The following is a 25756-nucleotide window of genomic DNA, read 5'->3' on the forward strand; positions in this document are numbered from 1 at the left end:
CGAGAACCGGCACCCCGCTGGTGTGGAGGGGGTGGAGGGGCACGAGTCCCACTGCAGATGACCAGGGTTGCCCCATCTTCGACTAAGAAAGCTGGCCATCTGTTTCTCCCATGAAATCTTCTGACTGTTAGAGGTGTCGTCAGTTATTACTTCTGAGCCATATGTGAGAGGTCATCTGTGTGCTGACCAGACGCCTGGGGTCTTGTGAAGATGCAGACCCCACATTCAGGGGGTCTGGGGTGGGGCCTGGCATCCTCATTTCCGACAAGGCCCGGGTGGAGTGAGGCCCCACCGGTCCCAGACCACCCTCTGAACAGATCCAGGCACAGGCGCCCAGTCTGCAAACATCAGCTCGCATTTCTGTTCGTGTCGTGGGAGATGGCTGCAGCAGTTGTTACCAAATCTGAGGATGGATAGTCCGGCCCCACATGTGTGCTCATTGGCATGTGAAGAACTTCCCTTGTCGCAGGAGGTGAGGGGGGAACTGGAGAGACAGGTCCTCAGCCTGGAAGTGAGTGAAGAGAGAATCTGGAAGATTCAGAGACAAAAGAAATAGACCGTGGCTTAAAAAGGAGCCCAAACCAAGGGCCAGTGGGCGGGGCTTCTGGACACAGGCATTGCCTTCAGGGAACGGGGAACGTCTTCCTTCATGCACAGCTCTGCAGAGTGGGCACCGGCCCCACTGGCTGCCGGGAGCCATTTATTGAATGCTGGCTGGTGATTGTGGCCTTCACACAGCCGACCACCTGGGAGTAAGGGGAAGACAGTAACAGGCACCATTTCAGATGCTCCCTGCCTGTAGATGCTCTTAACTGTTGGATACTCCCTGCCTGCAAGTGCTCCCTGCCAGTGGGTGCTCACTGCCTGGTACTGCTCCTGGCCAGTGAGTGCTCCCTACCTGATTGGTGCTCCCTACCTGATGGGTGCTCCCTACCTGATGGGTGCTGCCTGCCAGTGTGTGCTCCCTGCCTGTGGGTGCTCCCGGCCAGTGAGTGCTCCTTGCCTGGAAGGTGCTCCCTGCCTATGGGGGCTCCCTGCCTGTGGATGCTCCCTGCCTCATTGGGGCTTGCATTCAGGCCTGCCCTCTCCTTCAGTCCACGCCACACGAGTGAGGGGTTGTCATGTGGCCATCACAGACAAGAGTCATAGGTGATTCCCTGAGGTCACATCAGGGGGCAGAGCCCAGCCTTGAGCCAAATCCCGAATGTTGGGGTTGTTCCCATGCTCTGGAGCACCAGCTGCCTGGGAGCAGAGCCTTCTCCTCTGGATCCTCTATAGGCTGAGAGCTAAAGCCCAGTGTGGCTTCCTTCTTGGCATGGCCAGAGAGAGGGGGAGTTACACTTTCAGCCGAAAACTGTGTTTTTGTGTGTTGTGTGTTTGTGGTAGAGGAAGGAAGGGAAGGGCCCAGTCCAGCGAGTAAAAAACCTGGGACAGAGACGACTTACGGTCTCAATCCGTCACCGTTCCCTCTCAGTGACACTGGATTTCCACAGTCTGTGGGTGTCTTCCTGGGAGCAAATCGCATCTATTCATTGCCAGAAAAGGTTGATTTGAAAATGGTTTAAAATTATCCGTGCTAAAAATGAACATTCTCATCAACATTAAAAAAAGTTAAGGCTGATATCATAAGCAGAAACCAAATTTGCAGCATACTCAGAGAATTAATAAAAATAGCACCAGTGACCTTATTTCTGTGACCTGGAGTCATGTCTTCCACGGGACCCTGGGCTCGCACTGCTGGTCTTTGGGTTCCTGGTGCAGGCTTTCTGCTTAGGAGCTCACATCCTCATCGTGTCCCTTCTCTCTCCGAGCTTTTCCCCTGGCTTTTCTCCATACCCAGCCTCCTCCTCGGCGGTTGTTTCGGGAAGCCCCTCTTCCTCCTAAGTGGGCAGTGTCCTTTTTGTGGAAAGCCTATCAGACAACAGAGTTCACCTGAGTGAACTGGACCTAGCTGGGGTGGGCTCCAGGGCTGCTGTCCAGGGGAGGGAGACCCCAAAACGACACTCTGTCTTTGCATGCTGCTGTCAACATGGTGATTAGGGCCCAGGCCCTGAGGAGCCATGTCAAGGCATCTGCTGATGGACACTGCGATGGCTTCCAGCGTCTGGCGACTTCCAGTGGTTCCGGACTGCATGACCCTGCGCATGCTTCTTTAGAATAAATTCCTGGCAGGTGAATCTGTGGGGAAAGGGCACAGGCATTTTGATTTTGAAAGACATTGCCGCATTGCACTCTGGGAACCGTGTACCAATTTATTCCTCCTCCAGCCAGGGGCAAGAATGGGTAGCTTTGCTTTACATGTGAGTCACAGAAACATGGCGTCATCTCTGGGTGCTTCTAACTTCTCCTGCTGAGTGCAGTTCAAGCAGGGGAACGAACCCCTGGGCTGTCCAGCAGATCTGCATCCAGACCCACCCTTCACCACCCCAACTGCTCCACTCCCCAAGCGTGATTTCTGCCCCTTTGAAATTAGCAACCCCAGATCCAGTAAGAACCCAGAGAAGGCAAGTTTTTCTTTTAATTGGATAAAATTATCCTAGAAAAGTAGGCCATTGGAACAGATAGAGAATTCATCCAGAACAGACCCTGTAACTTCTCAGTATACCCATGAGAATCTATGTCAGAGAATTAAAAGAATCAGCAAGTAAGATGACATAAAAAAGTATAAAATCAGAATATTTTCATTATTTATGGTAGAAATAACAGAAGCATGAATAAATATAACACTAATGATTGCGTAAATTCTAATACATCCACGCTAAGGGAGATTATTCATCTCTATACTAAAAGAGGAATGATGAAGTCACAAAACGCGGTGTAACTGTGAAAGAATGGGGTTGTCACTATGCCAGTGCGTTTGCAGGGATCACCAAGGTAACATTGTGTGAAAAGGACAAGACGTAGACTAGAGTGATACATATCCCATTTTTGTAAAGCCACGCCAAAATCCCCTATGCGTGGGTGTGTTTCTGTATATGTGTTTAAATATGCAACATTTGTATCTTGGTATGTGATTATCAGAAAGGCACGGGCAGTGCATTCAAGGTTGTTATTGGGCAGGGGCGAGGAGGGGGCCACAGAGGTGAGGCAGTGGCAGGAGCTGGGGAGAGAAAGGACTGTAAACACCAGCCTGTGGGCTCTGACCCAGGTGTGTATTTGTGTGGAATTGTGTGATATGATCAAATGAGTAAAGTCAGCCTGCTGGAAGAGGTGTTTCTGAGGCCTACTACCCAGGGGTGGTGTTTCATGTTCACTGCACCTTCCTGATGTCCGGGTGCTGAGACACACCCATGCCTGTGTTTGCTGTATGAATGAGGGTATGGAGGAGTGAGTCTGTTCCACAAGGGGAGAGGAACTTAGGGAAAGAGATGTGTTCTCCTTGGAGGCCAGAATGCCACATGCGTGCTGGTTTAGTCGGTGGATCCCAGTCTTGCTGGCACAACTGGTCTGTACTGCTGCAGGTAGGTGGGAGCTCAACTTTCTGTCCTCCCTAAGGACTGGCTGGCAGGGTACGAGGGATCGAGGACCTGAGGTTAACACAGGGGTGGATGCAGGCGCGGGCTGGCTCAGCCAGGGACCGAGAGGAGGGCTCAGGCGTGGACCACTCAGCATTTCTTGCTGAAGCCACACACCCAGTGAAGGTGCTGGGCATGGGGACGGGTGCCGTGGAAGGCATTTGGCCCTGGCCTTAGGGAAAATTCAGCTGCACCTACTCCTGGCGCTTGTGTTCCCCGCTCAGGGTGTGCAGGCCAGGGAGATGGTCTGGTTGTCTAAGGTGGGAGAGCCCCCGATATTGATAGACAGTCCTGCCAAGGCTGCACCCAGTGGGAAGGGCAGTGGTCGAGGAGCGTGTGGGAGGTTGGGAGGAGTCCCAGGGCCCGCCACGGTGCACTCTTTCTTCCTGCAGGTGGCCACTTCCTCCCAGGCGGCCACTTCCCAGGCTTCAGGCATGGGAAGCGTCCCAGGCATGGGCACCTGCCTTGGGGTGGCTCTGACCTGGGGGGTGCAGGAGCCCTGTGCCAGTACAGGAGCACCTGGGAATGCCAGTCCCCGAGCACCCCCTCCTGGGGCCTGGTGGTCACAGGGAAAAAGCATTTCAATAGGACGGTCATGAACTGTGGTCTGAAGGCTGACTCTGGCCAGTGACTGGGCTTCTCCTAGCCCACAGAGGCTTAAATTTTTAAAAATTGGTTGTCAGTATTCCAAAACACAGATATTTTATCTAAAATTTGGGATTTCTTTTTTTTTTTTAAATAAAACAAGAAGAGGAAGATGTGGCCACGCTGGGCTTCCCCCTCTGGCTGGAAACGATGCTGGAGGCGAGTGGCTACCACCCCTGCACTCAGGGCGAGGTCCCCAGGGCCCCCCGGTCCCCATGGCCTCCCCGTACCACAAGCAGCTGCCCCTCCTCATCACGTTCGCATCGCTCTTCTGCTTTTAGGAGACAGTGAAATGCTTCCTGCTCTTGTCTTGGTGGGAAAGTGACATATCCACTGAGAAGGACTTGGGTTAGAACTGTGGGAGGGAGGATGCTCGTTTTGGCAGCACAGTCCCACCTGGTGGTTATGTCTGCAGGTCCCCGCTGGCCTCCTGAGCTGATGCCCTGCCTCTCAGGAGGCATTTGAGGTTGTGGTTTCTGAGTCAGAGGAGTCCGTGTCCTGAAACCAACTGCAGGCTTTTCTGGGCATTTCTAAATCTAGCTACGGGTGGGAAAGGAAGGGCACCGTGGGGGCACACCACGCCTTCCTGAGGCAGGAACAGCAGTGCAGCCTCCGCCCAGACCCATGGTTCTAGGCCCCGTGCCCAGCGGTTACCCAGCCAGGTGCAGCCTTGAGCCTCTCAGATGGGCCCTGGCTCCAGGGAAGGGCACAGGGCGGGCAGTGGCAGGGGCCTGAATTACACGGTGTTGCTGGGAGCTGTGAGAACCACTCTGAGCTGTGTTTGCGGTCCCGAGGGTGTGTCACAGGCGGGACTGTGCCAACTGCAGTGCCGGCAGCCGCAGCATGTACAGCTCAAGTCAGAAACAGGCTCCCTCCACGGGGTCTCTGTGTGAATGTTAGCCAGACCACCTCCCAATAACACCTCCTGCATGCAGCTGGGGTTAGTAGTGGCCCCTCTGCCTCCCAGCCAGCTGGACACACAGGTCCCTCCCAGTGATGTGCCAGGTGGCCTTGGGCAGGTGCCTGCTCTGAGCCTCAGTTTCCCCACTGTGACATGGGTGGGACCCTTTCCTTGTGGAGCTGTGGTGGTGATGAGGAGGCAGAAGTAAGCACAGCTCAGGCCCAAGCACCCAGCCTCAGCACCCAGCCTCAGCACCCAGCCCTGAGCACCCAGCCTCAGCACCCAGCCCTGCGCACCCAGCCTCAGCACCCAGCGTCAGCACCCAGCCTCAGTCCCCAGCCTCAGCACCCAGCCTCGGCACCCAGCCCTGAGCACCCAGCGTCAGCACCCAGCCTCAGTCCCCAGCCTCAGCACCCAGCCTCGGCACCCAGCCCTGAGCACCCAGTCTCAGTACACAGCCTCAGTACCCAGCGTCAGCACCCAGCCTCAGTCCCCAGCCTCAGCACCCAGCCTCGGCACCCAGCCCTGAGCACCCAGCCTCAGCACCCAGCCCTGAGCACCCAGCCTCAGCACCCAGCGTCAGCACCCAGCCTCAGTCCCCAGCCTCAGCACCCAGCCTCAGCACCCAGCCCTGAGCACCCAGCCTCAGCACCCAGCGTCAGCACCCAGCCTCAGTCCCCAGCCTCAGCACCCAGCCTCGGCACCCAGCCCTGAGCACCCAGCCTCGGTACCCAGCCCTGAGCACCCAGTCTCAGTACACAGCCTCAGTACCCAGCCTCAGCACCCAGCCCCAAACACTGCCTGACAGAGTGAGGTCACAGTGAGCCATGAGTATGAGGTCCCTAGGGATGTCCTGGCCCTGAGGACCCCTGAGAGTGGAGTGGGAGTGGGGTGGGGTGGAGCAGGCCTGGCTACTGCACCTGGGACTGCAGCCATCCCAGCATTGACCCGTTCATGGCCACAAGTCTCCTTCCATTCACTCTTCATAAGGAAGGTTCAGTCCTGTGGCTGTGGGCACCAGGGCAGGACGGTCTACTGCCCTGTTGATGGGGGTGGGGGTAACTGTGGAGGCTGGAGGGGCTCCAAGGAGAGGCCCCTCCACCCATCCCTGGACCCCTCTAATCCTGGAGGCAGAAGAGGGTCCTGCCTTGCCCAAGAGTAACAAGGAAGTTGGTTTGTTCAGCAGCGCCCCCCCGACTCCCCAAGCAATACTGTGGTTCACCAGTGTCTTCTGGCTGAGTGGGGAGGGCATGCATCCTCAGTACCATCCTCTTAGAGACCCAGAAAATTGTCACCATCCCTTCTGATTTCCCAGCCTGTGCAGTTCTTCCAGAAGGAGAGGGTGGTGGGCAAAGCCCGCTGGGTCCTTCTGCATGGGCTCCTTACCATTCCACCAGCAAGCCCTCCAGGTGCACGGGTGCACGCTGTTCCCGCCCCGCCTCACGGGTGAGTTTTCCTGAGCCCTGTCCTGGGCTGCTGAGAGCTGGGCTGGGGATGGGAGCTGGGAGCTTACCCGGGGGAGGCGCAGGGGCATGCGCCCTTCCACCCCCTCCCGTCTCCTGCCCTACCCACCCCTCCCATGCCCCTCCAGTCTCCCTCGAGACGCCCCCTCTCAGCCCCCAGGGCCCTCCCCTGTACCCTGTGGCCTGTGCCTCTCTGAGTGGAGAGCTGAGTGAGCCCTGGGAACAGGGCTGACACCTGCCACCCCCATCTCTCCCTTCAGTCCCCCCTACTCTCAGGCTGCTGGCCACCTGGGACATTGGGAAATGGGCCTAAGAGGTAAAAACCTGCACTTCGAGGTGGAGCAGCAGCCAGTTGCTGCCGGGACTCAGCTTTGCTGTCAGCTCAGCCCCAGCCCTGCCTGGGCACCTTGCTGTCCTGGGGGCAGGGAGACGTAGCTTCAAGGTTCTGAGGGTTCCACCCCTGCCCCTCTTGACAAATTCAATTGCCCTTGCCTCCTCCAACCAGACCCAGGCTGCTCCTTTTAAAGGAGAAGCATATGTTGCTTCATTTATTCCCTAATTCTCCTGAAGAAGTGTCTGCTCTGGAGTGTGCTGGGCTGGAGCCGCTCTGCAGAGGGAGCTGCAGAACCCTCTGGGGTGTTCCTGTCTTGGGGGATCTTCTTTCGGGGCTACCCTCAGAATTGGGGTCTTACTCTATGGGGCTGAGGGTGGGCCGGGTGACCAGGACTGGGAACATGGTCAGGGGCCAGACTGGACGTTCCCAGGGCAGATGGACGCATAGCCCGGCCGAGGGATCGGGTCGCTTTGAGGGGGCAGCTGTGGGCTGCAAGGCTGTGGTCAGGGCTTGACGTCTGAAGCGGGCCAGGTTTCTGGTCAACACATATTTTTTGTCATGAGTGTGTTGAATCTTGGGAATTAGAGTGGGGATGTGGGCCGTCTTTGAGAAGCCGCCAGCCCCTGTGTTAGGAGTGGGACAGGAGCTCGAGGGTTCTTTCTGGGACATACAGGAAGCTGGGGTGTCAGGAGACAGAGGGGTTCTGTAGGTTGAATTGTTTGTAAAGATGATACACGCATGTGGGAAACTGCAAGAACACAGAAGGCAGAGTGTGGAAACTGACAGTCACGGCCACCGTTCCCGCCTCCCAGCCCTGCCCAGAGCAGCGGCTTAGGGTCACGGCCACCGTTCCTGCCTCCCGGCCCTGCCCAGAGCAGCGGCTTAGGGTCACGGCCACCGTTCCTGCCTCCCGGCCCTGCCCAGAGCAGCGGCTTAGGGTCACGGCCACCGTTCCTGCCTCCCGGCCCTGCCCAGAGCAGCAGCCTAGACACGCGCTTGCTTTTCTGTCATTCCAGACGCAGTTGCTGAGCCTGGGGCCCCGCTTTGCTCTTTGTTCTTTTTTTGTTTGTTTTTAAAATTTTCTGTACCTCAATGGATGCAAACCTTTCTTTAAACAAAGGGTAGTGAAGTATAAAGACTGCTCCCTTTATTTTTATTTACAATTTATTTGTGTTAGAGACAAGGTTGCACGCTGTGGTCCAGGCTGGAGTCAGTGGCGCCACCTCGGCTCACTGCAGCCTTGACCTCCTGGGCTCCAGAGATCCTCCTACCTCAGCCTCCCAAGCAGCTGGGACTAGAGGTGTGCACCACCATGCCTGGCGAGATAGCACACTTTAAAAAATGTATGCACGTATCTTGGAGGTTGCTCCTTCTCAGGGTACACAGAGCCACATCTCCCATGTTAACCACTGCGTAGCTCTCCCGAGGGTGGACACTGAAGTCATGGTGGTCTTTGGCCGCAGCAAATGACCAGCATCCTGTGCACACATCCCGCCTCCATCTGTGAGGATGGGTTCCCGTGGGGCACTGCCGGTCCAGGTTTACATCCCGCCTCCATCTGTGAGGATGGGTTCCCGTGGGGCACTGCCGGTCCAGTTTTATATCCCGCCCCCATCTGTGAGGATGGGTTCCTGTGGGGCACTGCCGGTCCAGGTTTACATCGCCACAGCTGTTTAAAGCAGCCATCGTCTGGGGCACAGTGGGGACTCAGCCCTGAGTTCCCAGTCATGTTGGGTCCTGGGTTCTGCTCTGAGATCCACCTGCCTCCTGCTGCCCGGCTCTGCCTCCCACGGCCGACCACTGTGCTGAGTCGCAGGTCTGTCACTTGGGGCAGGCGATGGGAGGGGAGGCCCAGCAGCTCTGTCACTTGGGGCAGGCGATGGGAGGGGAGGAGGCCCAGCAGCTCTTCTCTCGCCCCTACAGGTGGCTTTTTGGGCAGTGGCCACGCCTCTGCTGTGGCTGCAGCCCTGCTGGCCAGTCTATGGATCTGGCTTCCACGGGGGGATTTGTGGCGAGGCTCATTCCTGGGCCACCTCACTACCCCTATGAGGTCCCCCTTTCTCTCCCCTCCCGAGGGTTAGCAATTCCCTGAGTCAAATGTTCCACTCTTTGAAAGGCTGGAGTGGTTTCTGTTTTCCCAGATGGCCCCAGACTGATGCACAAGCTGTGCGGCCAGGGGAGGCAGCAGGAGCCCCCAGGATTCCTGGTCTGGAAAACAAGAGGGTGATGGTCCCCCCAGCTGACACTTTCAACAAGGTCACTGTGACCCGAGGCAGGCCAGTCCCAGCATCTGTTCAAACACACAGCAGCCCAGCTGGGTCCTCGGGGAAGATCTCCTGCCTGTGTCCAGTCCTCTCCCGTCCTGCAGCACCCCTCAAGTGGCCAAGCAGCTCATTTCCACCTGTCCCCGGGCTGTCGGTTCATTTCCATCAGTGGACGTGAAATGTGCCAGCAACTGGACCCAGCCCGGGGGAGGCTGGCTGCATGCTGCTGGCACATGCTATGGCTGCCTACGGCCAGGGATGGTCACCAAACCAGGGATGCCTGGAGTCACAGATCCGCCAGGGCCTGGTCACTCGTGCTGTCCAGGAGCCAAGGGCAGGAGTGCAGCCCAGCCAGGGGCTGAGGGCTGCCCTGAGGGGAGTCAGGCCCCGTGAGAGCCTGGATGCCAGCCGCGGAGAGACCAGAGACAGGCAGGAGCCAGCCTGGCCGGGACAGGGTGGGCGTCAAAGGTTGGGGAGCAGATGGTTGGTTCAAGGGCTGGTGTGGGGGTGGAGTGTGGACCTAGCCCGGAGTTCCTGCTCTTGTGCCCAGGAGCCCATCCTCTGCTTGCCCTGCTCTCTGCTCTACGCTTGGCTTCCTGCCAAGTCCAACCAAGGAGAGATGGTGCTGCTGGGGTGGGCGAAGGGGCCAGCCTCCTGCCTGGGCTCCTGCTGGCATGGGCGTCCCCCTGTGGCTCCAGCCCCTGCATGCAGACCCTTCCCTGCACCCCTGTGCCAGCCTCACCTGGGCAGGCTGGTCTGATTCCAGTTTCTGCTGGTGGCCCGACCTGGCTCTGCTGCCGTCCCCTCTCCCACTGTCCTCCCGCGGTGTCTGCTGTCTGGGCTGCCTCACCGCCTTCTCCCACGGTGGCCGCTGTCTGGGCTGCCTCACTGCCTTCTCCCGCGGTGTCTGCTGTCTGGGCTGCCTCACTGCCTTCTCCCGCGGTGGCCGCTGTCTGGGCTGCCTCACCGCCTTCTCCCACGGTGGCCGCTGTCTGGGCTGCCTCACCACCTTCTCCCGCAGTGGCCACTGTCTGGACCTCACTGCCTTCTCCCACGTTGTCTGCTGTCTGGGCTGCCTCACTGCCTTCTCCCGTGGTGGCCGCTGTCTGGGCCTCACTTCCTTCTCCCACAGTGGCCGCTGTCTGGGCTGCCTCACTGCCTTCTCTGCTTTTTCAGGGCTTCCCTCACCTTCATAACCAGCTCCCCATGTCCAATCCCGAGCGGGGAGGGTCTTGCTTTCCCATGATGAAGGGAGAGGGTGGATGGAGGCAGGTCAGAGGCACGGGCTGGGGCTGGAGCATGCGGGGCCTCAGAAGCCATGGTGGGGGAATGGGGGTTTGAGTCTGAGACTCAGGCGCTATGGAGGGGGTGAGCCATGAGGGACGAGGCTCCAGTGTACAGCGGAACCCAAGCCAGGAGGGACATGGTAGAGGATGGGGCTGGTGCTGTGGGGAGACCAGGGAAGTCCAGGAGGCTGAAGAGATCAAGGCAGAGGCTCTAGAAATCCATCAGAGAGAGGATTGGGACAGATGGCCAGTGGTGAGAAGCCAGCAGGACTCGGAGGTGGGTGCTCCAAGGGAGAGGGAAGGGCCTGGGTCAGGGCCTTTCTCAGATCATGGCCGTGTGAGGGCCACCATCCCTCTTCCCTCTGCAGTCACCTCCGCCACCGCCCCTGTGTGTTTCCATCACAGCCTCATCAACACGACACTGGCAGCCTTAGGTATTTATTCACGTTTACACATCCATGTCTTTGTTCATCACCCGCTTCCCCACTGCAATGAGACTTCCGTGCGTGGTGCACAGTAGGTGCTGAATACATGCTTGCTGCTGTAGCAGGGGCCATCACGGGTCAGCCCCAGCCCTGCCTCTCGCCAGCTGCGTGGTGGTGGGCAGTCATTTACTGCCGCTGCCTCAGTGTCCTCATCTGTAAAGGGAAACCATGCTGTCCACTCACAGGCTTGCTCTGAGGATTCGATGCCTTCAAGCAGCAGGTGCCTCGTTTCTGTCATTTCCAACCACTCTTCTGTGATTCTCCATGATGCCTAGAGTTTGCCAGATCCTCTGTCGGGCCCCGGGGATTCAGAATTAAACAAGACAGTCGACCTGTCTTCATGGAACTTACCGTCAGAGCTCACATCACTCTGGTCTAGAAGGCTGTCTCCTGTCCTGTCTGTCAGGTTCCTGCCCAAGCATTGAGGCCTGTGTGAAGCCCTCTCCCTCCTAACGCCCGCTCAGTATTTCTCTCCCCCTCCTTCAGATCACCCTCCCTCCCTTCCAGTTTCCTAAGGCTGCGTGCAGGTTGTGGTGGAGTCAACGTTTAACACAGGTTGCAGGGTTAAGTAATACAATGACAAATCCATGGCTGAATGTGTGTTACAACTAGAAAGTCCCTGTAGTAAAGAGAAGGCAGTGAGCCACTATCAGGATCACCTAGATTGTCACCTTCTGCCTCAGTCCACTCTGTGGACTTGAAAGCTGTGTTGAAGCAGTGAGGTTTGCAGACCCTGACGTGTGCATGCCGTTGCTTCTTGATCCCTCCTGCAGTCGGCCTCGTTATTCAGACCATTGTGTGGAAGAAGAATGTATGACGTTACATGCAGAAGCCATGGAGACTCCAGTTTATGGGAGATCTCAGGAGTTTTCAAAGGTCATTTTGATCATCTATCATTTTTACCTATGGGCTCACCTTATAACTCAAGCACCATGTACCATGTGACCCTCCAATATGTCTGGCCTTACGTTTCTTACAATCATTTCAAGGCTGCCTGGTCAGGCTATTAGCTCTGTTCAAGGGAAGAGCCATATGTCTTTCTTTTTAGTGCTCCCCATTGTGCCTGGCATGATGCTGGCTTTGGGTGGGTTTGATAAAAGTACATGATAAAGAGACTTGATTGATGGTGGGGTTGGTTCATGGTGGGGTTGGTTGATGGTGAGGTTTGCTGGTGGTAAGTTTGGTTGAAGATAGGGTTGGTTGACAGTAGGTTGGTTGAGGGTAGGATTGGCTGAAGATAAAGTTGGTTGATGATGGGTTGGTTGATGATGGGTTTGATTGATAATCAGGTTGATTGATAGGTTGGTTTATGATGCATTTGGTTAATGGGTTGGTTAATGGTTAGGTTAGTTGGTAGTGGGTTGGTTGAAGGTGAGTTTATGATGAGTTTGGTTGATGATGCGTCAGTTGATGGTAGAGTTGGTTGATAGTGGATTACTTGAAGGTAAGGTTGGTTGATGGTGGGTTTGACTGATGGTGGAATTGGCTGGTAGATTGGTTTATGATGGGTTGGTTGATGGCAAGGTTGGTTCGTGGTCGGTTTGGTTGATGTTCAGGTTGGTTGATGGTGAAGTTGGTTGATGATGGGTTGATTGTTGGTAAGGTCAGTTGATGGTGGAGTTGGTTGATGATGGGTTGGTTGATGTTAAGGTTGGTTGATGGTGGAGTTGGTTGATGATGGGTTGGTTGATGTTAAGGTTGGTTGATGGTGGAGTTGGTTTATAGTCAGATTAGCTGATGATGCATTGTTTGAATGTAAGGTTGGTTGATGGTAGGCTTGGTTAATGGTAAGGTTGATTGATGATGGGTTGGTAGATGGTGGGTTGATTGATAATGGGTTGGTTGATGGCATGGTTGGTTGGCGATAAGGTTGATCGATAATATGGTTGGAAGGCTTAAGGCATAAGTGGGTAGGTGTGGGTCTGGGGCTAGGGCTAGACTCCCATTTGTCAGAAACTCCCAGTAGAATGGGTGGCGAAGAATGGAGATTAAGATGTTTTAGAGAGTTGGCTGCCCAACTGCAGCCCAATGTGCGGCAAACTCTCATGTCAGCCCACTGGAACCTCACTGCATTTGCAAATAGATGAGCTAAAGCTTTATTTTCTCAATTTAAAAGATATTAATCAGTGATGTAGATTTAGGAAATCTCTCTGTTGAATCAGTGGCAGAGTCAGATGGGTAGATGTGAGGGCTCTTTCTCCCCTGACGCCTTCAGCAAATACCTCTGGTTACCATTGTTCCCAGTACTGCTCACTGCTGTTCTTAGAGCTGCGAGATGAGGTAGGAAAAGCTTCCCTAATGCATCCTCAGGGCTTCCCATGTCCCTGGGGGAGAGACGATGCCCCATGAAATGCAGCTATGGTGTCCGAGAGTGATATGCATCCCTCTGGTGGGACATGAGATGACTTGGGTAGAGCAGAGATGATCAGGGGTGGGGAGGAGCCAGGGCTTTGTGGGGTGGAGACCTGTGTGGGGTGCATCTCTTGGGGGTCTTCCCAGGGCAGTGGGCCAGGCAGGCTTTTGGACACCACTGCTTTCTTTCCTTTACTAGCAGTGTTTCCACTGATTTTTCTTTTCTTTTCTTTCTTTTTTTTTTTTTCTTTTTCTTTCTTTCTTTCTTTCTTTCTTTCTTTTTTTTTTTTTTTTTGAGATGGAGTCTGGCTCTATCGCCCAGGCTGGAGTGCAGTGGCACGATTTCGGCTCACTGCAACCTTCACCTCCCGGGTTCAAGCGATTCTCCTGCCTCAGCCTCCTGAGTAGCTGGGATTACAGATGTGGGCCACCATGTCTGGCTAATTTTTGTATTTTTAGGAGAGACGGGATTTCACCATGTTGGCCAGACTGGTCTCAAACTCCTCGCCTCAGGTGATCTGCCCGCCTCGGCCTCCCAAAATGATTACAGGCGTGAGCCACTGTGTCTGGCCTCCATTGGTTTTTAACTGAATTCAGTTTGGTGACTGCTGAAGAGCTGGACGTTCGTTTCCAAGAACCATTCCCTCTGCTGAGGCCCAAAACTCTTGTAACTGACCCTCACTTCCATCTCTAGGCAGAGATCAGTGTGAGAGACAAGACTTTTCAGTTGTCTTAGAAAGATTGCATATCCAGTGTAATGTCAGTGTGTCCTGTATTTGGTTTTATTCTTAGTTTCTGAAACATCTCACTTCCTCTAAAACAGCACTTCTTAAACCACATCTCTGTTGCTGTCATTGGGTCTCTTCCCTTCCTCCTCCAAAGAGTTTAAGAGATGCCAAGTTGAACATAGCTGAACAGGGGGGTTTTATTTTACCTGCAGAATCCTCAGAACTCTTAAGTGGCTTTATATTCATCCAAAAAGTCTTTTAAGGGGTGCAGAGAATGGTGCTTTTTCCAAACTTATCTGAAAGCAGAAACATCATTTCATGGACAATTTGCTAATAATGTCATGCGGAAACTGGAGTGTCACACACTTAGCGTGGGGAATGTGGCCTAGAAACTGAGTTCCCTTCACCCACCGCGGCTATGCGATTAATGGGAGTCGCTCTTGGCCCATTGGTCTGCAGGTGAAGACGTTTGTTTCCATTGCCGAGAATGCTGCGGTGGGAATGCACTGGCAGCACCCGCCTGTTGAGGAACTTGTTTTGCCAAACATACTCGGCAGGTGACTGATGAGTGCCTACCCCTCCCACAAGGCCCCTTCTGCTGGCAGAAGATGCCTGTGACCTCAGCTCCCACCTGGTGGAGCAGAGATGGGCAGCACTGGGCAGCCTCGGCCCCCCGGGAGGCCCCTGTTCGCCCACAGCGTCCCAGGTGCCCTGGGTGTTGCCAGGCAGCGATAGGGAGTGGGCTCTGGGCAGAGTCGGTGTGAGTTCACCAAAGTCTCCACGTTGAGTTCCTCAAGCCCAGTGCAGGAGAGCCCATGAGGGTCAGGGGAAGCCGAGATGGAGGCACACACCCAGGGGACATCGTGGCACCTGCTGCAGGGAAGCCCACGGGCATGGCTGTGATTCCCAGGGGTCAGAGGTCAACAGCCTGAAGGTCTTCTCAAATATGGGAGGCCAGGCCCAGGAGTTGAAGGAAAAAGGTTTATCCATGGGAGAAGGAGTAGCGGGGCTCTCCTACCCCTAACTGGATGATTCTGCAATAACCAGGAACAAGAACAAGAAACCGCAGCCACTCTCCTGAGGGGACGGGGGGCCCCATTCCTTCAAAGTTCCCTCTCATCCTCAGGGATACTGATGGGCTCCCCTGTGACCGCCCCTCCTCTCTCCCTGGGGCATCATGAACCTGGAAGGGGGATTCTTCCGTCTCCCTGGCCCTGGCCACGCAGTGCCCACCTTTCCCGTGATAGCCACAACGTCCGTGGAGAGGGAAGTCCAGCCCCTGGGAAATTGGAAGTTGTGTGCAGGTCCTTGCCTGCTGAGGCCTGAGCCGGCGTTCAGCACAGGTGGCTCTGCCCAGCCCTCAGCCTCTCTGCCTTGTCCCTGAGCCGGAGAGCACAAAAGGGCCCCTCCAGGGGAAATGCTGCTGGTGTCATGGCAACAGCTGTTTCACTCCTGAAGGGGGCCAGGCCAAGGCCCTGCCTTCTGCAAGCACTGGATCTCAGAGAGGATACCAGGGCCTGCAGGGTGAAAATGAGCTCCGGCTAAAGTGGGAGGCACAGGCTGTGGCGTCCAGGCTGCCCCTACCCCAGCGCCACACACCCAGGAATCTAGCACGTCTGTAGCCCCTCGGGCGTGAGCCCACTCCGCTGTGAATCACAGCTGAAGGCGGTGCTTGCTGAGTGTTCGGGCTTCCCATGGCCCCATGGCCCCCTGGCCCCAGGTTGCTCCCCGTGGTTCAGTGCACTACCTGCCTCACCCTGAGCTGGGGCCCCCTGGGCCTGCGGCATCTCCTCCCGCATTGCCAACAGCTCCTTACACACTCAGAGTGGCCTCCTTTTGTTCCTTTGTCCTGGTGATCGGGGAGAAGGCATTTGGACTCCCCCTACCCGCATGCCACAGGAGGAAGCTGGAGGCAGGCGTCTCGGAGGATGGGGGGACGTGGGTCTGGGGTCTGGGGCCTCAGTGCCGGACAGGGACAGCATGATGCAGGCTTCAGGCTTCAGCTGGGCCTCTGACAAGAGCCATGGACCACAGGAGGAAGCACGTGGCGCCCTCCTGCACGTGAGCAGCTGGGAGGCTGCCCTTCCAGGCCTGTGGCTTAGGAGCCCAGAGCCTCCTGGAGCCCAGGGTCACATGTGTCTGAGCTTGAGGCCCCGACTTCAGAACCGAGGGGGCGCCGTCTGGATTGTGCGGTCGGTGAACTGCGGCTTCGGATCTATCCTTTGTGGCCCTGCAGCCGCTTAATCCCCAGGTGTGTTCTGTTCTGCCTCATTCCCACAAGGTGTTGGGAGCCAGCAGACACGGGTGCTGGTGATCACCACCGTGTCCATTTAGAGAGCTTTCCTGAGGCCCACAGTGTGCAGGCGGCAGCCATTGTGCAGGGACTGGGAGGGTCGTGGCCTCAGGCGGGGGCGGTAGCCAGCTCTTCCCTAGCTGCTCCAGCACTTTATGTTTGTAAATTCATGGAGTCCTTGCGGCCACTGTGGGAATGGAGAGGGGTCATTATTTTAATTTCACAGCCGAGTGTCACATGGCCCAGATTGTCAGCCAGGACGTGGCCCAGCTGGGACTTGAACCTGGGAGGTCTGGCTCTGGGGCTGACTGTTAGTCTGCAGCCCTGTGTATTGCAGTGTAGACAGGAGGCTCAGCGCCTGCCCCGGCCAGGCAGCCACAGTCTGGAGACTGTGGCTGAGGGAGCCTCAGTGTTCCGTAGGGCACCTTGGGGCACCGGACATGCACGCACAGAACCAGGGCTGCAACCCCAGCACCGGCCTCTGTCGGTGGCAGCAACAGACATTTGGGCTGGGAGGCAGGCTTGGTGGTCAGCACCACACTCACAGGGGACCAGCTGTGCACCCACCTGGGCCCTCTGCAGCTTCAGGCTCCGATGGGGTGCCTGGGCCTGCTGCTGACGCCTCTGCTCTGCTCCCCGCAGCTTGCACGGGGACACCAGGTGGCGCTGTCGTCTATCAGCTATGTGGGCTGCTCCCTCTCCGTGCTCTGCCTGGTGGCCACGCTGGTCACCTTCGCCGTGCTGTCGTGAGTCCCCTTTTCTAATCCACCCAACAGTCCCTCGGCCCCTGCCTGCACCCAGATCTCAAGATGGAAGAGACACGGGAGAGGGGAGGGGCTGTGGAGGTAAGAGCACCAGGCTTAGCTGGAAAGGTCTGGAAAGGCCCCCAGCCCAGGCACAGGAATTCTGGTGGAACCCGAGCCAGGCAAAAGGGGATGGCCATGGGCCTGGGGACACCTCAGCCCTGTGCTCAGATATTCACTCTCGCTCCCACGTTCCTCAGCACAGGCGTGTGGTCGGCTTTGAGGGCCCGACTGTGCCCAAGAGAGATGAGAACATGCTTGGATGGGGGCTGGACAATAACCAAGTAAACAAAAGCGAGAACAAACATCTTCACTGTGATCACGCCACGAGGCAGCAGGGTAGAGAGGGAGGGGTGCAGCTAGGTCCCAGCAGTGGTCAGGAAGCTTACGCTGAGGGAGACATTCGGGCCGCCATGCGGGGACCTGGGAGAGGGTTTACCGCATGGGAACAGCTATGCAAAGGCCCCACAGCTGGAATAAGCTGGGGCTTTGAGAAGCAGGAACATGAGCTGGGAAAGAAAGGAACTCAGTTAGAGCAGAACCATGGCCCAGGGTCAGACTGTGTAGGGCTGTGTGGGCATGGAAGGAGCTGGGGTCAGATCCAAGAGCAATAGGGAGCCATTGATGGTCCACAGCAGGGAGTGACAGCAACCCCTCTGGCTGCTCTTGGAGGAATGGATATAGGGACTTCGTGGGGCCAGGGAGCCCAGCCTGGGGGACTGGGTCGGCGCAGGGCCCGGGCCTCACACCCTGCCTCTGTCCTCAGCTCCGTGAGCACCATCCGGAACCAGCGCTACCACATCCACGCCAACCTGTCCTTCGCCGTGCTGGTGGCCCAGGTCCTGCTGCTCATTAGTTTCCGCCTCGAGCCGGGCACGGTGAGTGGGCGCAGCTCCGTGTTCCTGCGCTGTCCTTCCCCTGCCTCCTCGGATGTCACCGGGTGGCACCTTCTGCTAGCTTTTTCAACTCAAATTTCAGAACCCATCTCCCCAGACAACCAGGGCTGTGGTTTTCTCGGGGGAAGCAGAGATCGTGACGTGCATGAGCTGGTTTCTGTGCTGCACACCAGCCTCGGGTAAAGCTGCCGCTGCCGCCACCCACTCACACTGCCTAGCACCAGCTACACGCGAGGCACCGTGACAAGGGCTTGCATCTGCGAAGCCATGTCACCCTCTAACCAGCTGTCATCCTCTCAGCCTACAGATAAAGGAATTGGGGCACAGGGCTTACAGGCCTTGGCCAAGCTGACGGCCTGGTGTGGGCAGACCAGGACTCTTGTCGGCTGCAGGCTGTGCCCTTCATCAGCTGCTTGACAGCAAACAGTTGTGCCACCTCTGTTCAGCGAAGCAGGCCTGCAGAGCTAGATGCCATCTTTCCCTGCCCTTTGCATGGAGTGGGGGGTTCTCTGGGGCCCTAAGAAGTCTTAGACCTCACAGAAGGCAAAGAGCTGAGACTCTCTGAAGTGACCCAGCAGTGGAGTGATGTGGGCTTGTAAGCTAGTTGATGGAAGAGAAAAACAGAGGGCTGCCTGCTCCATGTGTGGGAGGAAAAAGGGAGCTGGTTCTGGCAGAAGCTCTTAGGAACCCAGCAGGATAAGCCTGTGGTCTTAGGGTGCAATCAGGATTGGCCAACAGAAGATGAACGCTTTATCCCATGCCTAGTGGGTCAGCAGAGCCTCTCCTCCTCACTGCCCAGCAGAGCCCTTTGTCCCCATGCATGTCCTGGGGCTGCTGCCTATGGACAGACCCACCTTCATGTGGCAGCAAGCACCTCCCTCACAGGGCACCCCACCTCAGACTCGGGAGCATCTGAGAAGTTCCTGGATGCACCGTGGAATGGACGGGGTGTGCACTGGCCTCATGTTCTCCTGCTGGACGCTTCTCAGGCTCCGGGGTGAAACCTCCCATGAGGATTCCCTACAGTGCAGATTTTGGTTTAGGAGCTCTGGGTGAGCTCAGAATGCTGTATTTCTATCAATCATTCAGGTGATGCTGACGCTGCCTGTTCAAGTCTATACTGGGGAGCGAGGTCCCACTGTGTGCTGGCAGCAGGAGGGGAGGCAGGTCTGCAGCAGCTCCAGGTGTCTATAATCCCAGCTGGTGGCCCTAGGGGACTGGGAGAGCATCTTTCCTCCAGAACCCTGTGTCTCAATCCCAGGGAAGGGCTCCAATGGGTCCCGCTTTCCCAGAGACCTGTGTCTGAATCCCAGGGAAGGGCTCTGATTGGCCCTGCTCTCCCAGAGACCTGTGTCTAAATCGCAGGGAAGGGCTCTGATTGGTTCCGGTCTCCCAGAGACCTGTGTCTAAATCGCAGGGAAGGGCTCTGATGGGTCCCGCTCTCCCAGAGACCTGTGGCTAAATCCCAGGGAAGGGCTCTGATGGGTCCTGCTCTCCCAGAGACCTGTGTCTAAATCGCAGGGAAGGGCTCTGATGGGTCCCGCTCTCCCAGAGACCTGGGTCTGAATCCCAGGGAAGGGCTCCAGTTGGTCCTGTTTGAGTGATATGCCTACAGGGTAAACCTTTGTGCCCAGATGGGAGAGGATGATTGTAATGGTTGGTCCCACCAGAGCCTCTGGGGTAGGGAGGGGCTGCTCCCCAAGGGAAAGGGGCAGCTGGTCCTGGAAGACACAGGGCCAGGGGTTGCTGAGCCAACAAAAATAATAGGTATGTCTTATTTTGTATCTAGATATAACAGATCATGATGACAAGAAACACATTTAGTGGCTTGTACATTTCTTCTCTGAGAACTAACTGCCTTGGGCATATCTGAAGGACAGAACTTGGAGTGCCAGCAGAGCTGGGTTGTCCTGGGGTCCTTGGTTTGTGTTCCTTCCTGGGCTCTGGTTTCCTGGACCTTTTATCTAGAGCTAAGGGACAAGCCCTGGCTGTTCACAGCACCTGGACTCACAGGGAGCAGAGGAGTGGAGCCCCAGGAGGATCTGAGGCTGCACTGTACAGGGCCCAACTCTCTCCGTCCTGGGCACCTGGGGCCTCCAGGCCCCAGGCAAGGAATGGAGAGGTTCCCAAGGCCCTGCCTTTCTGTCCCTGAGCCGTATTGAGGGGAAGCCTATGGAGCAGCATGGTTGCCTGAGCCCCTTTCAGTTCTGGGTAACTACAACTTGGAAGCTGCAGTCAATTTAGTTAGAACTAGAAGTCCCAGCATGTAGGGTTCAGCCACATGGCAGGCAGCAGGCTCCACACCTCTCTGGGAGCCACGTGGCTTCCAAAGTTCCTTGCTCCAGTCCTCACTTGAAGGGAGGGAAACTCTTCCATAGTCCCTGCCTTAGCCCCAGAATCCACCCTGATTGGACCGGGTGAGTCATGTGCCCATCCCTGAGCCAATCCTGTTGCAAGGAATGGATAGTTTTGCTGATTGGTTGGGCCTGAGTCCTGTGCCCTCTGCTGAACCAATCACCATCCCTGGGGGCAACATGGTGCTGTAATTGGCTAGCCCTGAGTCAAGCGCTACACCCAAATCCCTGGGCTTGAGCAACAGGAAGATACCCTGGGAAGAAACATGGTCACATGACCAAAAGACCACCCAGGACATGGATACTGGGAGGCTGGGATCATAGCCACGCCCAGGGCCCACCCCAGGGCTGTCTCACTTCCCATCTCTGGTTAAATCCTAGACCCCCTGCCGGGTGATGGCCGTGCTCCTACACTACTTCTTCCTGAGTGCCTTCGCATGGATGCTGGTGGAGGGGCTGCACCTCTACAGCATGGTGATCAAGGTCTTTGGGTCGGAGGACAGCAAGCACCATTACTACTATGGGATGGGATGGGGTAGGTGGGGCAGGGCAGGTGGGATGGCGGGGCGGGAGGGACAGGAAGAGACAGGTGGGGATGGGGCAGGTAGGACAGGATGAGACAGGTGGAAGTGGGGACAGAAGGGGCAGGTGGGGATGGAGGGGAGGTGGGGATGGGGCAGGTAGGACAGGATGAGACAGGTGGAAGTGGGGACAGAAGGGGCAGGTGGGGATGGAGGGGAGGTGGGAATGGGGTTTGATCGGATGGGACAGGGAAAGTCAGATGTGCTTTCATCTTCATATTATCCTTCTTGGTGCCTCCTAGAGACCCAGATAGGAAGGAGAATCCACTGGCTAATCAAAGGCAAAAATTCCCCATCACTTGGAAACATTTCCAACATTCCTGACTTGATTTATCAATTTTGGTGATCTTTTCAAAGAACCAACTTTTGGCTTGATTTTCTTTTTTGTTTTTCTATTATCCGTTTCTTTAATTTCTGCTTCAATCTTCATTATTTCCTTTCTTCTGCTTATTTTAGCTTTAGTTTCTTCTTCTTTTCCAGTGTGTCGAAGTGAAAGTTGAGGTTACTGAGTTGAGATTTTCTTTTTTAATATAGGCATGTATAGTTATATATTTCCCTCTACTCACTGCTTTAGCTGCATCCTGTATGTTTTGTGTCTTCATTTTAAATTCATCTCAAAGTATTTTCAAATTTATTTAATTTTTATTTGACCCATTGATTATTTGTGTTGTTTAATTTGTACATATTCATGAGTTTCTCACTTTTTTCTATTATTGATGTCTAATTTTATTTCAGTGTGGAAAGACAACATATTTTGTATGATTTCAGTCCTTTTAACTGTATTAGGGTTTGTTTTATGCCTCAGTAAGTATCTATCCTGGAAAGTGTTCCATATGCCCTTGAGAAGAATGTATATTCTGCTGTTGGATGGAGTGGTCTACAGATACCTGTTAGGCCTAAGTTGGTTTATAGTGTTGTTCAAGTCTTCTATTTCATCGCTGATCCTTTTTCTAGTTGTTCTGTCCATTACCGAAGTATTGAAGTAAGTCACCACTTGTTGTATTGTGTATTTCTCCCTTCAATTTGTTGATGTTGTTTCCTGTTGCTTGGGGTTCTGTTTATACTTACATCTTTCTGGTGAGTTGACCCTTTTACATTTATAAAACATCTCTTCATCTCTAGTATTATGTTTTGTTTTAAAGTCTGTTCGTCCCATATGATTGGTAGACTCGCTCCAGCTTTCTTGCAGTTGCTGTTTGCAGAGTATATATATTTTCCATCCTTTTACTTTCCACTTATTTGTGTCTTTGAACCTAAGGTATATCTCCTGTAAACAGAATACAATTGGATTTTTTAAAATTGTCTGGCAATTTCTGCCTTTTGGCTGGGTCATTTAATCCTTTCCCATGTAATGTTATGATACATAGGGTGGATTCACATCAACAATTTTTCTCTTTGTTTTCTATATGTCTACTATCTGTTTTGTTTCTCTATTCTTCCTTTACTTCTTTCTTTTGAATTAAGTGAATATTTCCTAGTGTAACACTTTAATTCTCTTAATGATTTTTTTCACTTTTTTTTTTGGTTATTTTCTTAGTGATTGACCTAATGCTTACTATATACATCTTAGCATATTAGAATCTATTCCAAATTTATACTAAATTATAAGATATAAACATTATTTTTATATAGGCATATTCTCTTTTCCTTTGTTCTGTGATTATTGCTATACATGTTACATCTGTATAAGGCACAATTCAATAATACATTTTTATAACTATTTCTTTAATCTTGTATCTTTTAAAGAAGCTGGGATAAAAGGAGAGCAAGTACATATTTATAGAGTTACATTAACCTTCTGATTTCCATTTCTGGTTCTCTGTATTTTTTCCTGTGAATTTGAGTTTCCATCTGGTGTTGTTGCTTGCTATGTGTATGTATGTTTCTGTGTGTGTTAAGATTACTTTTTGGGGTCATTTGCTTTCAGCCTGGAGAACTTTCTTTGTTATTTCTTGTAAGGCATGTCTGCTAGCAACAGATTCAGTTGTTGTTTATCTGGAAATCCCTTTATTTCACCTTCATTTTTAAAAAGTAGTTTTTCTAGATATAAGATTCTTTTTTGCTTTTCGTTCTTTGATTATGTCATCTCACTGCCTTCTGGCTCGATTGTTTCTCATAATAAGTCAAAACTTAATCTTACTGGGGTCCCTTGTATTTGAAGAATTGTTTTTCTGTTGATTCTTTGAGGACTTTCTCTTTGTCTTTCAGCATTTTAACTCTGATGTGTCTGGGTGTGTATCTCATTGTGTTTACTTTTTTTTTTTTCTTTTTGAGACAGGGTTTCAATCACCCAGGCTGGAGTGCAGTGGCACCATCTCGGCTCACTGCAACCTCCGCCTCCCAGCCTCAAGTGATGCTTCCACCTCACCCTCTTGAGTAGCTGGGACCACAGGTACAGGCCACCATGCCTGGCTCATTTTTGTATTTTTGTAGAGACAGAGTTTCTCCATGTTGTCCAGGCTGGTCCTGAACTTTCGGGCACAAGCAGTCCGCCCGCTTCAGCCTCCCAAAGGGCTGGGATTACAGGCGTGAGCTGCCATGCCTGGCCCACTTTTTGGTGTTTATTGAGCTTCTTAGATGTGTAGATTAATTCTCTTTATCAAATTTGGGAACATTTCAGCCATTATTTATTGAAATACTTTTTATGTTCCTTTCTCTGTCTCCTGTCTTTCTAATATTCCCGTTATGAGTAGGTTGGTGTGCTTAATGGTGTTCCACATTTAGAGTACACTCACAGTACAGCTTCTAAGACTCTTGATTTTTCTTCATTGTTTTTTTTTCTTTGTTCTTCAAATTGCATAATCTTTCTTTATCTCTCTTCAAGTTCACTGATTCTTCTGCCAGTTTGGATCTATTTTGGAACCCCTCTAGTGGATTTTTAAAATTTCAGTTATTATACTTTTCGACTCCAGAATTTTCATTTGGCTCTTTTTTTAGAATTTTGATCTCTTTGTTGCTATTCTGTGTTTGATGAGACAGGGTCGTTGTGCATTCCTTTACTTTTTCAACGACAGTTTCATTTAGTTCTTTGAACATATCTATAATGATTGTTTTGAAGTCTCTTTTTTTTTGATAAATACGACAACTGAGCCTTCTCACAGGCAGTTTCCGTTGCCTGGATTTTTCCCCATGTATGTGTCACACTTTCTGGTTTCTTTGTATATCTCATAGTTTTTTGTTGAAGACTTGTCATCTTAGATGACACATTGTAGCCACCCTTGATTCTGATTCCCTCCTTCCATGGCTTCTCCCTGCTTGCTTATTTATTTGTTTAGTAACTTGGCTGGACTATTTAGCACAGTCTGTTTCCCTTGTGGTGTGATTCCTCTGACATCACTCCCCAGAGGGCAGTCTTAGGCATGTACAGTCACCCTGGGATGGCAGTGGTTTTAGCAGGGCTCTCTCTGTCTCTTTCCATGGCCTCTCTCTCAAGCTGTCTACTTATGTTTGTATGACACCATCTGTTAGGTTCCACTCATTGCCAGCCTATGGCTCTGTTGTTCCCAACAATGGCTTGGGGCACATGATGCTCTACAGCTTGATCTGATTAAATCCAGGCCCCTTCGTAGGGGTATTTTTGAGGCCAGTCTTTGAGGTTTGTTCTGACCCCAGGAAGGCTCTTCTGAGCTGTCTCTTCCCTGGCTCTCCAGTAAACCAGCCGGAATATGGTTTATCTTGGTGTTGTCACGGAGCCACCAGCTTCCTCTTCGTTCCCTGCTGCAAAGCTCCGTTCTTTCCCAGACTACCTTAGGCTTGAACTTCTCCACTCTGCTTCAAATCAGTTCCCGTGGGGAGCACTTTGGAGTTCTCTAACCTAATGGGTAGCTTCTTTTCCTGGGAAGAATTCCTGAGGCACTGCTCTGGAGCTGCAGGCAAGGACAGTGGCCCACTTTTTGTGGAGTGACATGTCTGCCTCTCATGCAGGGCACTGGGTGGAGGAAATCGCTTCGAATCTTCAGAGCTTGTCTCTCCCAGTGTAGAACCTCTGCCCAATGAGTCAACAGAGATGAGGGCAGTGAGGCCCCAGTGTTCTGAGCCTGCCACACCTGGACAGACCCTGCATAGTATGAGTTGGAGGAGGAAGGGAGTCCCAACCTTTCAGCTGCTTTTATCTGGAGTAGAGCTTCTAAAGCACAAAGTTGGGGGGAATGAGAAATGCGGGCAGCCTTCCCCACCTCCCCCAGCCTGGGGAGATACCGTAGCCCTGGACTGGGAGCTGGAGGGAGTGGAGCCCTGTCTTCTTGCCCACACCTACTTGGAGCAGAGCCTCTCTCACACCAAGCTGGGCAGGGAAGCAGGTTTTGGCTGAAGTGCCACAGACTCAGTCTTCTTAACAAGATTTAGTAGATTTTCTTGAGCCAGTTTTTCTCAATTTGCTGTAAACCCTTAGGAAAATGTACAGAGACTTTAAATGATTATGTTTTTTAAAACTTTTTTTTTTTCAGTGATAGCTGTCTCTGGGGAGGGGTCTGCTGAGCGACTTGTGCTGTCATTCTGGAAGTCAGCTCCCCAGTGATGTGGCTTCTTTGCTGAGCTTTGCCCTTGCCCATCCCAAGGGGTCCCAGTGAGCACTGGAGGCTCTAGGTTGGGCTGTGCATTGACACTTAGCATTCTCGCAGTTGTTGTGAAACACTGACCAGACATGAGGGACCTGCTACTTGTTTCAAATACATTTAATTTTCACAGTCTTCGTTATGCAAGTAGCAGGTAAACAGGCTTACTTTGTGCTTTGAGTTGGCAAATGTAATTTATCTGAGGATTAAGTGGAGGTAAATTGTGCTCCCCTCGTGGCTCCCTGGGGAGATTGAAGAGGCCACTTGGGCAGCCACCTCCAGACTGCGGCTGGTCATGCAGGG

At 53.5% G+C, this 25756-nt stretch overlaps 1 protein-coding gene across 4 annotated transcripts in view; it reads left to right on the top strand.

The window, feature by feature from the left end:
* The window catches only part of ADGRD1 (adhesion G protein-coupled receptor D1), a 188268-nt gene that overhangs the window by 135432 nt on the left and 27080 nt on the right, over positions 1–25756 (top strand). For all 4 annotated transcript variants that reach the window (XM_055096392.2, XM_063593230.1, XM_003817845.6 and 1 more), the window contains 3 exons: positions 16909–17012; positions 17836–17947; positions 20701–20854. In XM_055096392.2, coding sequence (XP_054952367.1) covers positions 16909–17012; positions 17836–17947; positions 20701–20854 — 370 coding nt within the window. The remainder of the gene's footprint in view (positions 1–16908; positions 17013–17835; positions 17948–20700; positions 20855–25756) is intronic.

Source organism: Pan paniscus, chromosome 10, assembly GCF_029289425.2.
Source record: "Pan paniscus chromosome 10, NHGRI_mPanPan1-v2.0_pri, whole genome shotgun sequence".
Classification (NCBI taxonomy): domain Eukaryota; kingdom Metazoa; phylum Chordata; class Mammalia; order Primates; family Hominidae; genus Pan; species Pan paniscus.